Below are 13,464 nucleotides of genomic sequence, written 5' to 3'. Positions count from 1 at the left end.
AGTAGGTATATTTGATTTGCAATCTCATCTTAGATGGAACATATCTATGTACGAAAAGGGAGGAATCCATAATGAGATTCTACTTAAAAAATTATTAAACGGTAATTTAGGTGCGAGATTGTATTTCACTATTCAGTATCGGTGATAGAATAAGTCGATCTGGCATTTCAATGTGCTTGAGGAAATATAGATCCAGTTCCATATTTTCCGGAATCACATACAAAAACTAAGGTTAAAAAAAAACAAAAAAAGAATATGTCGAGCTACTTAAAAAGGAATTTCTAAACAGATGGAATTTGCGAGAAATAAAGATTTCTCCAATCACATGCTTTGGGCCTCTTCCGAACCGGCCCGCCCCATTTTCGGAGTAGCCCAAACCGACCCTGTGCCAATCGACGGACCAGCCCGCGCCACGGCGGACGGACTTCGACGGCTAGATTTTCGAGGACGGGGTCTAGGGCCTAGGCAAGGAAATTTGATAACGTCACCGACTCGACGGTGATCCGAGTACGAAACCCCCCGTCTTCCTCCCGGTCCTAGGGTTTCCTGTCGTCGATCGGTCGTCCCCATCGAAATCCCAGTACCGAGCTTCCACCATTACACACATACACACACACTCTCTCTCTCTCTCTCTACCCTTCTCTCTCTCTCCATTCGTCTGCCGAGAAGCTTTCGAGCCGCGAGGTTTGTTGGGAACGCTGTTCTCCATAGAAGCATTAGGGGACTAGCTATGGCGAGGAGTCGTGTCCCGCCCTTTTTGAGTTTTTCCGCATCCTGCAAAGTCGAGGTTTTTGATTCGTCTCTGCGACTCCCTTGGCAGGTGGAATCTTGGGCTTCCTCGATCAGCCGAAATGAGGCCGGTTTTCGTGGGCAACTTCGAGTACGAAACGCGCCAATCGGAGCTCGAGCGCCTCTTCTCCAAGTACGGCAGGGTGGAGCGCGTCGACATGAAGTCCGGTAATTGCTTTTCTCTTCCGGTTCCTGATTAGGGCTTGGACCCCACGTGAGATCGCGTGCTTAAGGATGTAGTGTCCGATATGCCGTGCTGATTTCGGGTTGCGCGGTCGCTTGGCTGCCTTGCTTTAGGTGTTCTTTTTATTTCGGACTTGATTGCGCTAATTTGACTGACGATATATGCGTGATGCGCACCAGAGGGAATAAGTGCGGCTACCTGCCGATCTTGTAGCCATAAAAGAATTGAATTCAATGGCAAGTAGCAGGCAATGTTTTGGGGGCAGGAAGATTTAGCTTACTGGAACACATGGATGGATTAACTGTGAATGGAAATGAAATGGAAAGAAAAGCTTGTCTAAGCTTTTGTAGAATAAGATGTGAGTTGCACTAGATTTGTGGGTCGCCCTCGCGTGGTTGCCTGCAGCCGAGGAATTTTCGATTTAATTGGAGAAGTCTCCATATTTAAGTGTTTCTTTTGACGCAGGAATCTCTACTAAAGGAAAATGAGCTGAGACATCTCTGCACAACATTCCTTTTGGAAAGGAATGCTTCATGCTTGCCTGCTCTCCCGCCACATTCAGATGGCACCATACTGCATTCCTTGCACTTCCTCATCCTTCACTCATCCTCCTCACTGCTATAAGTTGCCATCTTACAAGAATGGTCACGCCAGGCTCTATCGATTTTATTGCCCTGTCTATCGATCACGACAGATATAGGGGGATCAGTGCATCCTGTCACGCCAACTTCCGTTTCTGATTCGTCTCTGAATGCTGAACTGAAGCTTGCTTTAGCAATGACATCTCAGAACTGAAACCTTGGATTTAGACATTTAATATGCCACCACCATGACTTAGTTCAGCTTGCCACGCCTCTTCAAACTTTCTGTACATCAGCCCTTCTCATATATGCAGGTGTCGTACGTTTCTAGTTTCAGCTAGGGAAAAGGAAAATGATTTAGTTATTCGCATTTCTGTTCTCCAACTGTCCTGCTTTTATATCTCCCTCTTAACTTTTAATTCATGGCAGGGTTTGCTTTTGTCTATTTCGAGGACGAGCGTGATGCTGCAGATGCCATTCGTGGGGTGGATAACATGCCATTTGGTTATGACAGGCGCAGGTTGTCAGTGGAGTGGGCTAAGGTGTGTTTTTGTTTGCTTACGCGTTTATGTACAATTTTTGTCTCGTCGTTGAGCTTTTTGTTTGCATTTGCTAAAACGTTCAGAGTGGTTCTTGGTCCAATAAAGTTCATTTGATTGGTTTTTTCACCTTTTCTAGGGAGAAAGGGGACGGCATCGAGATGGTTCTAGGTCGGTGACTAACCAGAGGCCCACTAAGACTCTTTTTGTCATCAACTTTGATCCCATTCGCACAGGAGTTCGTGACATAGAAAGACACTTTGAAGCTTATGGAAAGGTTCTTAATGTTCGTATACGTCGCAACTTTGCGTTTGTGCAGTTTGAGAGTCAAGAGGAGGCTACAAAAGCTTTGGAGTGCACTCACATGAGGCAATAAATGCTTTTTATGTTTATTTATTGTGTTTTCTGCTTTGCAAATCTGGAATCAGTACATTGAAGATGATTTTGCACTTTTGCAGCAAGATATTGGACAGAGTTGTCTCAGTTGAATATGCTTTGAAGGATGATGGTGAGAGGGATGAAAGATATGGCAGCCCTAGAAGAGGAGGTCGGCGTGCGGATAGTCCTTACAGGAGGTCACCTAGCCCACTGTACCATCGGCGACCAAGTCCTGATTATGGTCGAGCTCGAAGCCCAGTGTATGATCGATACAATGGTCCAGCTGGTGCAGCTTATGATCGTCAGAGGAGTCCAGAATACGGCAGGTACCGCAGGTACCATTCTCCCTTTTGAAGAAGGCTTATGAATTTGCTCGATGAAGACTTTCTTTTTGGCCTTAATGAGGACTTGTTGTCATAATATATGTGAGTGATGGTTCTTGACTTTTTTCTTTTTGTCCATTTGAACAGCCGCTCTCCTGTTCGAAGATCAAGAACTTGAAGGTCCTCAAGAAGCTGAGTAGAATGTGGAGATTAAACCAAATAGATAGCTGCAGACTTGTTACTTGTGTAGTTTTAGGGACTTTTTGTGGAGAATATTCTCCTCTCTCTCTCTGGACCTGCTTGTTGCACTTAAATGATCTCTGGATGATCATTAATGTTGAACCCTGTTGCTTTCTTGCATTTGGTAACCCTGAGTTGGCTGCTGTTAATTCGCCCTTCATGTGGAAGAACCTTCTACTTTACTGAAGATTGTCGAGAAATTATCTGCATCTTGTGCCTTCTATATTGATGGGAATTGATATGTACAATTGTGAAGCACATTCTTGGTGTCCCATTAAATGTTCCATTTTTGTTATGAGCTTCATAGTCATGAACGTAGGCATAGTCAAGAATGTAGGAGCCTATTTTTGGGGCCAATTTTGTACTTGAAAGGGCTGTTACCTGTCTAAAGTCGGGAATTAATGTGCAAAACACTTTCTGTTTATTAGAACAATTTGCAAGTTAGAAGAGAATGCTGCTTATTGTGCATAATGATGTACATGTGGAGTTTGCGACAACCTGGTTGTTCTTTTTGGGCGGGTCATTTTGTGTCATCTTTTTTTGGAGCTACGCAAGGAGTAGCATGATGGATTTTGCTGCCTAACAGATTTTGAAGAAAATGGGCAGATGCGATGTCTAATGATTCTGCAGTAGATATGTATGGTATGATGCCCATTCGTACGATGGGAATGTAACCAATGAAACAGATGAGCTGCAACTGGCTTTTGGGCATTGTCAATAGATGCAGTAGATGCAGGAACATGAAAAGTGAACGTGTGGTTCACGTAGTCCTAAACTCTTTCCTACTTATTCCACTGGAAGGACCATCCGCGATGGAAAGAAATTCGATGAGTCCTTCCATCGCCTTTGTTACAAACTGGGCACCGTTTAGTGATTGGAAAATTCTTCTGAACTCGTCGGAGGAACACGAGTCTGACCGGAAGCTTTGGCGAGCTCCTCATCAAGGGCCTTCTGAAGCCAAGCCTCTGCATCTTGCATCAATTCAGGGCTGAGCCTCACCATCAGGATGCAAAACTCTGTTTGGTTAAGGACACCGTCCCCGTCGAGATCTCCCTCTTTCACCATCGCCTCGGACTCTTCTACGCTCATTCCTTCCATTCCCAGAAGGGCTGAATTCTTTCTCAGGCTCTCTGATGTTATCAAACCACTTCCGGGTTCCGCCAAGAGCCTGAATCCCCCACACAACTCCGACACGAAAGTCTCCACATCGAGCTTCTCTGCCATCACCGGCAACATGTCCTCAAACTCCCGGTCGTTGTTGGTGGCTGCCATTTCCTTGGAACGGTCACTTTCCTCTCTCGAGGCTACAACTCACCAGCCTGATCAGTGAGATGGGCGAGCTTTTGAGATGCGAAAGAAGCGCCTGTGATGGCAAATCTTAGCAGATGGGTCATGTGAAAGGGAAGGAGTTCTTGATGGGGTGGAAACTGTGATGGGTTTTTCTTGGATAATATAGGCAGGGTGGTGGGGATGGGATCCGGGGCGATTTGAAGTTGTCAACTGGAACAGGGCTTAGGTGTCCACCATACAAGCCACCCATATTGGGAAAATCAACGTCGGTGATAAGACCTAACCAAGAGAGAACCTGTTCCTTATGCCCTGTATTCTCTCGCGGGGAAGGACTTCTAGGAAAGTGCCTACCGTTTGGATGGGAGGGAATACAGGATCTCCAAGGTCAGGCCAGAAAGATAGCTTAATTTGTCCGGAGCTGCAGCTTCTGAGAAGCTTCCTTTCTCTCCATCACCATCCCGTTGGTTGCTTCTAAAATGCTTATTCTTCCTTCTGTTCTTTTCCAAATGACATCTGCCGTCCAATTTAATAATTCACGCCCAAACAAAACGGAGAGGCGTGAGTCGCTCGCACTGTCATCATCTTATTTTGATCGGTTTATTATTGAAATTTTCTCATTTCAAAAGGGGGGCGGGGAAAACAGGTCTAACCCATGAAGCCTGGCAAAAATTAGTCCACACAAAACTTCAACATGTGATTATGCATTTGGGTTAGTAACTCCTGAAATCTCCTCTTCCCTATGAAACACCATGGCAAACCAGAGCATAGCAACATTAGGATGAATGGTGGCTACCTAGTATGAGGGAAGGATGTATTGGCACAGTCCGTAGGCTGATTTATTGCTTAGGACATGACCATGTAGATTCTTGTCTTTGTTATAGCCAGAGAAACATGAAAATAGTGAGGTCAGCATTCAGTGGTATGACCTGATATTAAGTAGCGAAAGAAGGGTCTCTCTCTTGCTTTCATTCTTTGCAAGGGTTACTTATTAGAAAAAGAAATGATGACTTTTACGCGGGATTATACTCATGCCTCCTGCATAGACTGAAAAGAGAGGCAACCATATTAAAATAGAATTACGCTTGCCGAGAAGAGCTGCAAAGAGAACTTCAAACGAAGCATAAATTTGGGATGGTTGGGCAGCAGGACAAACCGCATCTAACATATTGTCCGGGGATTATAGCTCATATGATAAGATCTTGTACAAGTGAGAAGAAAAGAAACGGTGGCAAGTTACTCGACAGGAGAACCCAAAGTGTGCAGATGTATTGATCAGCCTAGGAGAATCGCAGCAGGTGTTATTATTAATGAATAGTTAGCTTTCTCTTTGTCACCCATCTCTTCTTGGTGGCCTCCAAAGCTTCCTCTCTCATTCTTGAAAGTTCAAGAAACCAATGCTGATATTGTGCTTCAATTGCATCTAGTTCCAACTTCAGCTCAAGATCCATATCTTTCTCCGCAAATGATAACGAAGAACAGCTGCTTGTGAGGCTCATGACGTTAGATATTCCGCTCAAATCGGCAAAGGACGATGTTGAGTTCCTCAGAAAGTTGTTCATTTGGAAACAGTCTCCTGCTCTAATATCATTCTCAGACGGTCTGCAATCCTCATAATGTGAATCCCCAAAATCCTCGGAGGCATACCCACTCGAGTCATTGCATAATCCGTCCATGGTACAATCTACAAATTCAGCTGCTTCATCATGTTTATGTTCTAGTATCTCTGAAGCAACCGATGCCCCTGAGTCTTGATCTCCCAAATTAGCCAGGTGCTGAGACGAATAAAAGCCATTGTCGTAAATGGTTCTGCCAATGCTATCATAAGAGTCACCCTGAATGCCTTGCAGCCTAACATCCGGCAGACCTGCATCTAAAATAAGACCATCGTCTTGCTTATTCACTAGTTCAGCAGGCACGCTCGTTAGTATTGAAACCGACAGGCTACCTTCTGAGACTTTGTCTTTCCCATGAACTGAGGAAATTCCGGGTACCCCCACTCCATGCGACATATAATTGGAGGAGGGCTTCCAACCAGGTAGAAGTCTAATTATTAGAAAGTCAATAAACTCAGCAATGAAGGTGACATCATGATCTGCCAACTCCAAATGTTCAACCATCTCCGCCGCCACCGAGAGTGCAGTATCACTTTCAAGGTAAAAGAGGAAATGTATGTTTCTGACTCGACCTGAGAGAGAGAGCAGCCAATTACATGTTATTACCTTGCAAATGTTACCACGGTCAAGGTTGAAGAGATACTTCAAGGGAAGAAGAGAGAACAGTCAGAATGCATTTAAACTAACCAGCTGAGTCAGCAATACGCAAGGTCAATGAAACAGTGTTGTCTTCATTTTTCATTCCTTTCAGCCTGAACTCATTATTGTTATTCGTCCTCTGAAATTCTAGAACGGGGCAATGCAGATTTTCCTTGTTGCTTCTACTACAGGTGCTTAAGGACAGCAGCTTATAGTCAGTGTCAACATCCATGGATAGAGGACCTGACAAATTTAATGACCTGGGGCTTAAATTAGGCAATGACAAAGGATCACGAATCAATTCCTTTGGATTCTCAGTTTGAAGGAAGGCGTCAGTCAGAAGCTCCTTTGCAGAAAGCCTATCGCTTGCTGGAACGAGACATTTTTGAATGAACTCCCTAATTTGAGGATCACTCACCTTACTAAGAGAAGCAGGTTTTACCCCCTGCAGCAAAGCACAAAAATAAAACTAGATGCTCCAACAGAAAGAGATTATCTGGAACTTTTAAAGATGACAGAGCATTAAATGATTATTGGTGACTTTACCGAGGTAACTTTCTTATATATCTGAGCTGCATTTATGCATTCACTGTAGGGATATTCACAAGTAACCATCTCCAACATGCACATCCCAAAAGAGTATACGTCAACAAGTTCATTATAGTTCTCTTCATAAAGCTCTGGTGCCATAAACTCAGGAGTTCCTGCAGAAAATACATAAAAACTATAAAAGTTCATCAAATCTACTATCTCAAAGCAGACGAACTAGTCTCTCACCTATAACACTCCGAGCTGTTGGTTGCTGCATAACAGTTGCTAACCCAAGATCTCAATTTTAACTTCTCCATGATTTCCATTTACGAAAATATTGTCACACTTCAGATCTCTGTGAATGATTGGAGGGTTTTGACTATGTAGGTAGGCCAGACCTTGAAGAATCTGCCTTGCCCAATTTTTTATTGCCTTCATGTCCACATTTTTATGCTTCTTGCGATACCTGACAGCCAAAAGTGGCATGATTACTCTGATTAAGTCCATAAATCTGACCTGGAGTGACTGTTCAGAGGAAAGGCTTGAATAAGAAGAAATAAAATTTTATGAAATAAAAATTAATTAATAAATAAACCAAACGATGTGAGTAAAATGGACAAGAAACTCAAGAGAACATACTGCCGCAAGCTTCCTGATGTGAAGAGTTCAGTAATCATGTTAATAGTTTTCTTCTTGTCATCCACCCAGGAATCGTAAAACTTTAGGATATTTTCATGCTTCGACATTTTCAGCAAATGAACCTCCACATAGAGTTTTTCCAGATCTTCTGGTGACTGCAAGACATCATCAATTTTGACTTGGTTCCATGCAACTTCTATTCCTTCAACTTCGTCAAATGCCTTATATCTGAGGCAGAAGATTTTCTGGTGTTAACAAAATTCTCTCATCTCCACATGGATATTGCTAGAGCTGCTTAATAAAAACAGTTTCAAACTTCAATAGGAGAGTGAGGGGAACGAGAGATCATACACAGTCTTGAAAGCTCCCTTGCCCAAGATCTCGCTATACTGCAACAGAAGGAAAGAAAACACCGATAACAATAGCTGGGAGAAGGAGGATGATAAAACAACTTTTGCAGTCCCTATTGCATAATGTATTCAACCTAGTTTTGCTCCATGAAAGTACTTCTGAAGCATATATAAAGTGCTAACATAACAACAGTCAAAACTTGACAACCATCCAAGACAACTTTAGTAGACAAAAGCCAGGATCACGAACTTGAACATTCGGTACAAGAAGCAAAAGCTGCTGTAGAATGTGATGTGCCATGTCCACAACATACTTTGATGTTACTTGATGCTGCTGATCAATTAAGGAAGCTCAAACACCTATAACACCGTAATTTCTGCATTCATAGGCGGATGCTTACCAGCACTAATACACAATTGAGTATACAATGTAATACCTATTGAAATCAAGCATTTTATCATAGTTGCTAATCCAACTTCAATGTCATTCCATGAAATGGATAGAACTCAGGTGTCATTTATCAAAGGCGCGGACATACCCGAACATAGCGCCCAGCAGGATCCTTCTCAACGTAATCGGAGTCGGAATCATTGCTGCCATCCTTTAACGAGCTGGCGTCACTGGCAGGGAGGACGGCAAAAGAATTCATTCTGGCCAAGAACCACACGGAAACCAGGAACCCGAGGAAGAAGCAGGCTGTGAATCTGGGAATTGAGAGACGGCAACGGCTCAGACAGCCAGTCGCCGTTGATCGACCCCACGAGGAACGGAACAATGGCTGCAGCAGAATGGACGGTGGCCCTTTGGTAAAGAGGAGAATGCCGATCCCGAGGATCGGGGTCGGCATCCGAGAGCAACGTGAGATTGCTGTTGCTGCTGTCCAAGGTGAGGGTGAAGGAGGAGGAGGAGGGAAGGAGGAGGCAACGATGAGCTTGACGCGCGCAGAAGCCCACTTGCCGCGCCACCAAACCCACCATATTCTCACACCAAACCCAAACCACAACCAAAACCAAAACCAAAACCCATCATTCGTTCTTCGAGCTGCGTCAAACCCGCCCGTCCCCACCAGCGAGAAAAGTGAAAAACAAGAACGTTGACGTTCCAGAGCAATGGGGTACGAGGAGGATCCGAGGTGGGAAAAGGAAAGAAAAGGGGAGGAAAGAAAAGGAGAGCAAGAGCCGAGGTTATATGAACGCCATTGTCGGGGAGGCAGGAAGGTGAGCGCCCGCCAGCGAAGGGATGGCCACCACTTGTGCGGTTGATCCTGCGGTTACTCGGTTGCCATTTTGTTGCTCTGCAGGCTGCAGCTTCCAGTTCCCACCATTGAGGACGTAACGGATAACGAATTACCGAACGGACGCCCCCGCCCATCGAGAAGGGAAAGGACGCCACGGCCGTTTCGGACATCCTGGGCCTTTCTCATCATCAGCCCACCACGGTTTCGGGTCGACAGCAACGTTAACGAAGCCGAGTTCTGAGGCTCGTTGAAGGTGAGTGACCCGTCCAGGGGCGATTTGGAGAGAGGAGGTGGGCCCAAATACCAGTCATAGATCTCCTTTTTTGGGAGCAAGAAGTTAGGTAACGTTGTTGGGCTCGAGCTACTTCCACCCGTCGAATAGCTTTATAGACACACGATGAAGTTCGAATTGTTCGAAATAGCCCTCATGGCCACTTCATTCGTGGTAAAATTGAGGAAAGAGGAAAAACAAATTCATTTAAGGGTAAGCATCAGTCTAGGTTAGACATCAATCGAGGTGCTGAACCGAATTAGCGGACCCACCTTAGACCGATCTTGGACTGACCCCACTTTAACTATGTTTGTCGTTTGTTTTGTTTCCGTGTTTAGAGTTTGGAGCAATCTTTATGGATGAATGATGAATGAAGTTCTACAATTCATGTTTTATGTTACGTGTTTTGAACTTTAAAAAATTGTCCAAAAATTCTAAATTTATTGCACTTTTTCCAATTCAATCATAAAAAAAAAAAAAAAATTAAGTCCTAAATCTCTTCATGTTTTATAATTTTATTTCACATGTTCATCTTTCTATGAGTTGTTGCTTTTAGCAAGTGAAGAATTCTATTGGTACTAACTTTTATTTTGCTTGACTAAGGAATGAGTTGTATAATTCCTTGTTGCTTTAGAATTCTATTTGTCTTTACTATTGCTTTACTTCTCGTCGTTTTGTTGCTAAGTATCATTGTTCTAAATATTCTGTGTTGATGGATATATACTTTGAAAAAGTAAGTTTATCCTTTCAAGGAATACAAAAAAATTAAACCAAAAAGAAGAAAAGAATTTGGCTAGTTCCCTAGACCAATCTTGGAATCAAATTGGACCAATAAGTTCAATCCAAAGTCAGTTCCAGGATTTACGAGGTTGCTTCCAAATTCCAAAATTGAGAACCAACCCTGTGCGAATAGGTTTCCAAGTGGCAAGGTTGGATCGACCTAATTTGGAAACTGCTCACCCGCAGATTTATTGTACTTTCGACAAGAGTCCTCTAAAATTAGAGTATTTTAATAAACCTAATTATTCGAATTCTATTTTAAAAGAATGTTTATAAGGTTATGATGTCTAAGAAAATCAATTTACAATCTCTCCCTAAAGTTCAATCTCACTCATCAATAAAGTTATAATGTCATATACAGTGGAAATATGGTTAATGTTGTAAACTCTTTATACTTATAATTTAGCTTTCTAAATAATGTTAATTAACAAGGATTATCGACAAGAGTCTAACTCATTGCAAAAATCCTTCATAGAATTCAGCTTAAGCACATTAACAAGTGTAAAGAGAAGATATAAAGTTTGTATAAAAGTGAACGAAAAATAACATAAAGCGGTGAATGAAACAACGTTGTTTTGATCGATACAAATGATCTTGCATTTTCATGATGATGTGCAGCTTTTTCCATTCGCCGGTTTTAATCAATCAGTTTTCTCGAAATTATTTCAGTCGACTCAATAAGTTAAAATGTGCTATAATCATTCTAAAAATGGAAATAGCGTGAGCCCATTGTTAACACGATCTCGAAGTTGTTCTTTTTTTTTCCCCTTCCCGGGAAATGAGGGAAGGAAAAAAAAAAAAAAAAAAGGCACCTTATTAAAGCTCCTAGTGTAGTACCTAATTCATGCGATTATGCTCGTACTGGTTATAACACTTGTACATCGGTCATACATAACATATTCTTATCGGTTAAAGCCTGTCTATATATCATGCATTGTACATCTCATGTCCATCCTGATTAAAGAGGCTCTTTAAGTGTCTGTCCTAGTCTAACTAAGTAGGGGCATAGCCTCGTCCAACATAATATGTTAATCTTTCAGGTTTGGATGGATCCGGAAGGTTTAGTAATGATCGGCACTCAACTTAAAAGACCACGTTTATCTTAACAAACGATTATGTCATTTCACATTGGACGGATCTTATGAATAATTATCTCGAAGGTACTGATTAACCATATTCAATAAGAGACGGTTCAATTATCAAAGTAGGAATTATATATTATAAGAGTGGAATCATGTGCACTCAAAACTATAAAATTTTCCACACTGATTGTTTAAAAAGTGCCAGCGAGGCATCTGTTAATAAATTCCATTCCATTTAATTAAAGAGGTTGGTTAAAATAATTTATCTCCTTAACCTAAACTAATGGTCGGCCATATATTGTAAATTTGATAGTGATTTGACCGGAAGCTATGGTGCCTCCCCTCTACTTTCGTTTTCTTTCGGGGCAAATGGAGACAAAACCTCCGATCAAAAAAAAAAAATGGAGACGAAACCGGACCACTTGAGTGGGTGGGCATGGATCGAAAATAGGTCCAAGGCAAATCAACTCATTTTAACTCGGTCTTTAATCCATTTTTACGTAGTATAATGTTAACGATCCATTCTCGACCTAACCCTCCCTGATTCCTGCCAATATCCTTCTCAACCCACACTCCAATTCTTAGCAAACTCTCTCCTTAAATATACAAAATGGCATACTGGAAAAAAAAAAAACTAAAAACAAATTACACATGAACAAAAAATAGCAAATAAGAAACAATGGATTGTAAATGAAAAGTCATCCTCCATGGGATCCCGTCGAAATAGCAAGAAGTCGGGTACGTATTTAGCATGAAAAAGCCCATATAAATAGCGAGGAAAACTAACTGGATATACAAAATATACAACTAGAGGATCGGCATAATCAATAAGAACATAGATACCATATCCACTTCATTGCAGATCGATCAGAATATATGTTTCATTGGTGCATTTATTTCACGGAAAATTCAAAATATAAAATAATTTTTTTGAAAAATAATTGGTTATATCGCTTAGAAAAATTAGTCAATAGAAAATACTTTCGTTATTAATAATAATTTATGACTAATTATTTTTGTGGGTGATGAAAATATTTTTCATTAATTTATTTTTATAAGCGATACAAGTGATTATCTTTTGGAATTTTTTTTTCAAATCTTGAAGTTTCAATGAAATAGACACAATCTAAGTGTATTTTAGATGGACCACCCTTCATTTAGACATCTAACTTTTGGACCGATCACTTGTTTGACTAAGCAAAAGGATGCAAAAGCGAAAAATTAAACTTAAGTTTCCCCTTACATTGTACGTTTAGAGTATATGCACTTTAATTATGGAAGTAGAAAAACAAAAACAAAAACAAAAAAGGGAATAAATTTCATTCAATTATTGACATTACAAATGCCGAAAAATAGCGTGTGCTAATTGAAAGATTATTGATCTCTTATCCCTAATATTCTAAGAAATTCTTTCAAAAAAATAAAATAAAATCCTCGTAGGTGAACCGCAGTACAATCTAGACAGGTTTAATGTAGCTAACTAATAAGACGAGTCCGAGTCATATCCATTTAGACTCATTTTTAATTGGTATTTGTTTTTATATAATTTATTTTGACGCATCTATAAAATCGAAGTGATCCATTTTAAACCCAGCCAGACAAATATGAGTGGAAAAATGAGTTGTTCGATCCATTTCGCCCCCATCTAGACAAGAACGAAGTCCACCGAAGTGAGGTGTAGTAGTTATTTTGTTACGGATACACATGTTGACCATTATGGAAGACAAATTTATTGTAATATCACGAAGAGCTATAGACACACCCTTAAAATTTAAATGATCCAAAATAATCCTTGCGAAATTGGCGAAAGAGGTTAAACATAACATTACTATGGATCAATCAATCTCGGGATGATTATCCATCTTTCCTTAACAGTTATTTCCTCTTCTTCTGTGCTCGAATAAGAGAAGCTTTACAGATTTATTTATTTATTTATTATGAGGACCCTTTTTAAAATTTGAGTATTTTTAAAACTTTTGCATTGAAATTCTATTCTG

General features: G+C 41.2%; 2 protein-coding genes and 1 pseudogene across 4 annotated transcripts; 1 reads left to right on the top strand and 2 right to left on the bottom strand.

The window, feature by feature from the left end:
- The first annotated feature begins 501 nt into the window (after positions 1-501).
- Positions 502-3,329, top strand: LOC104442193 (serine/arginine-rich splicing factor RS31). Of its 3 annotated transcripts, none has more exons than XM_010055548.3 (6): positions 502-684; positions 821-957; positions 1,984-2,096; positions 2,233-2,462; positions 2,552-2,797; positions 2,942-3,329. In XM_010055548.3, the coding sequence occupies exons 2-6, from the start codon at positions 852-854 to the stop codon at positions 2,970-2,972; spliced, it is 726 nt and encodes a 241-aa protein (XP_010053850.1). In that variant the 5' UTR covers positions 502-684; positions 821-851; the 3' UTR covers positions 2,973-3,329. The 3 variants fall into 3 exon arrangements, with proteins under 3 accessions (XP_010053850.1, XP_010053849.1, XP_010053852.1); XM_010055547.3 differs by having other exon boundaries at positions 504-684; positions 2,552-2,806; XM_010055550.2 differs by lacking the exon at positions 502-684 and having other exon boundaries at positions 822-957; positions 1,439-2,096; positions 2,552-2,806.
- A 363-nt stretch (positions 3,330-3,692) lies between these two features.
- LOC120292876 (calcium-binding protein KIC-like) lies at positions 3,693-4,589 on the bottom strand. The gene has a single exon (XM_039311400.1). It carries the CDS (start codon positions 4,304-4,306, stop codon positions 3,902-3,904), a length of 405 nt encoding a protein of 134 aa, XP_039167334.1. The 5' UTR covers positions 4,307-4,589; the 3' UTR covers positions 3,693-3,901.
- Positions 4,590-5,432: 843 nt separating this feature from the next.
- Positions 5,433-9,047, bottom strand: LOC120292707 (annotated as a pseudogene).
- Between the last annotated feature and the right edge of the window lie 4,417 nt (positions 9,048-13,464).

Source organism: Eucalyptus grandis, chromosome 4 (genome assembly GCF_016545825.1).
Source record: "Eucalyptus grandis isolate ANBG69807.140 chromosome 4, ASM1654582v1, whole genome shotgun sequence".
Taxonomy (NCBI): Eukaryota; Viridiplantae; Streptophyta; class Magnoliopsida; order Myrtales; family Myrtaceae; genus Eucalyptus; species Eucalyptus grandis.
Note: the sequence above shows the minus strand (reverse complement) of the source record. Positions and strands in the feature narration are given on the sequence as shown.

Excerpts from the sequence above, each read along its gene's own strand:
- LOC104442193 (XM_010055547.3), top strand. The coding sequence starts at position 852 with ATGAGGCCGGTTTTCGTGGGCAACTTCGAGTACGAAACGCGCCAATCG. Across the intron at positions 2,097-2,232 it reads TGTCAGTGGAGTGGGCTAAG|GGAGAAAGGGGACGGCATCG; the intron begins GTGTGTTTTTGT and ends CACCTTTTCTAG. Across the intron at positions 2,807-2,941 it reads GAATACGGCAGGTACCGCAG|CCGCTCTCCTGTTCGAAGAT; the intron begins GTACCATTCTCC and ends CCATTTGAACAG.
- LOC120292876 (XM_039311400.1), bottom strand. The coding sequence starts at position 4,306 with ATGGCAGCCACCAACAACGACCGGGAGTTTGAGGACATGTTGCCGGTG.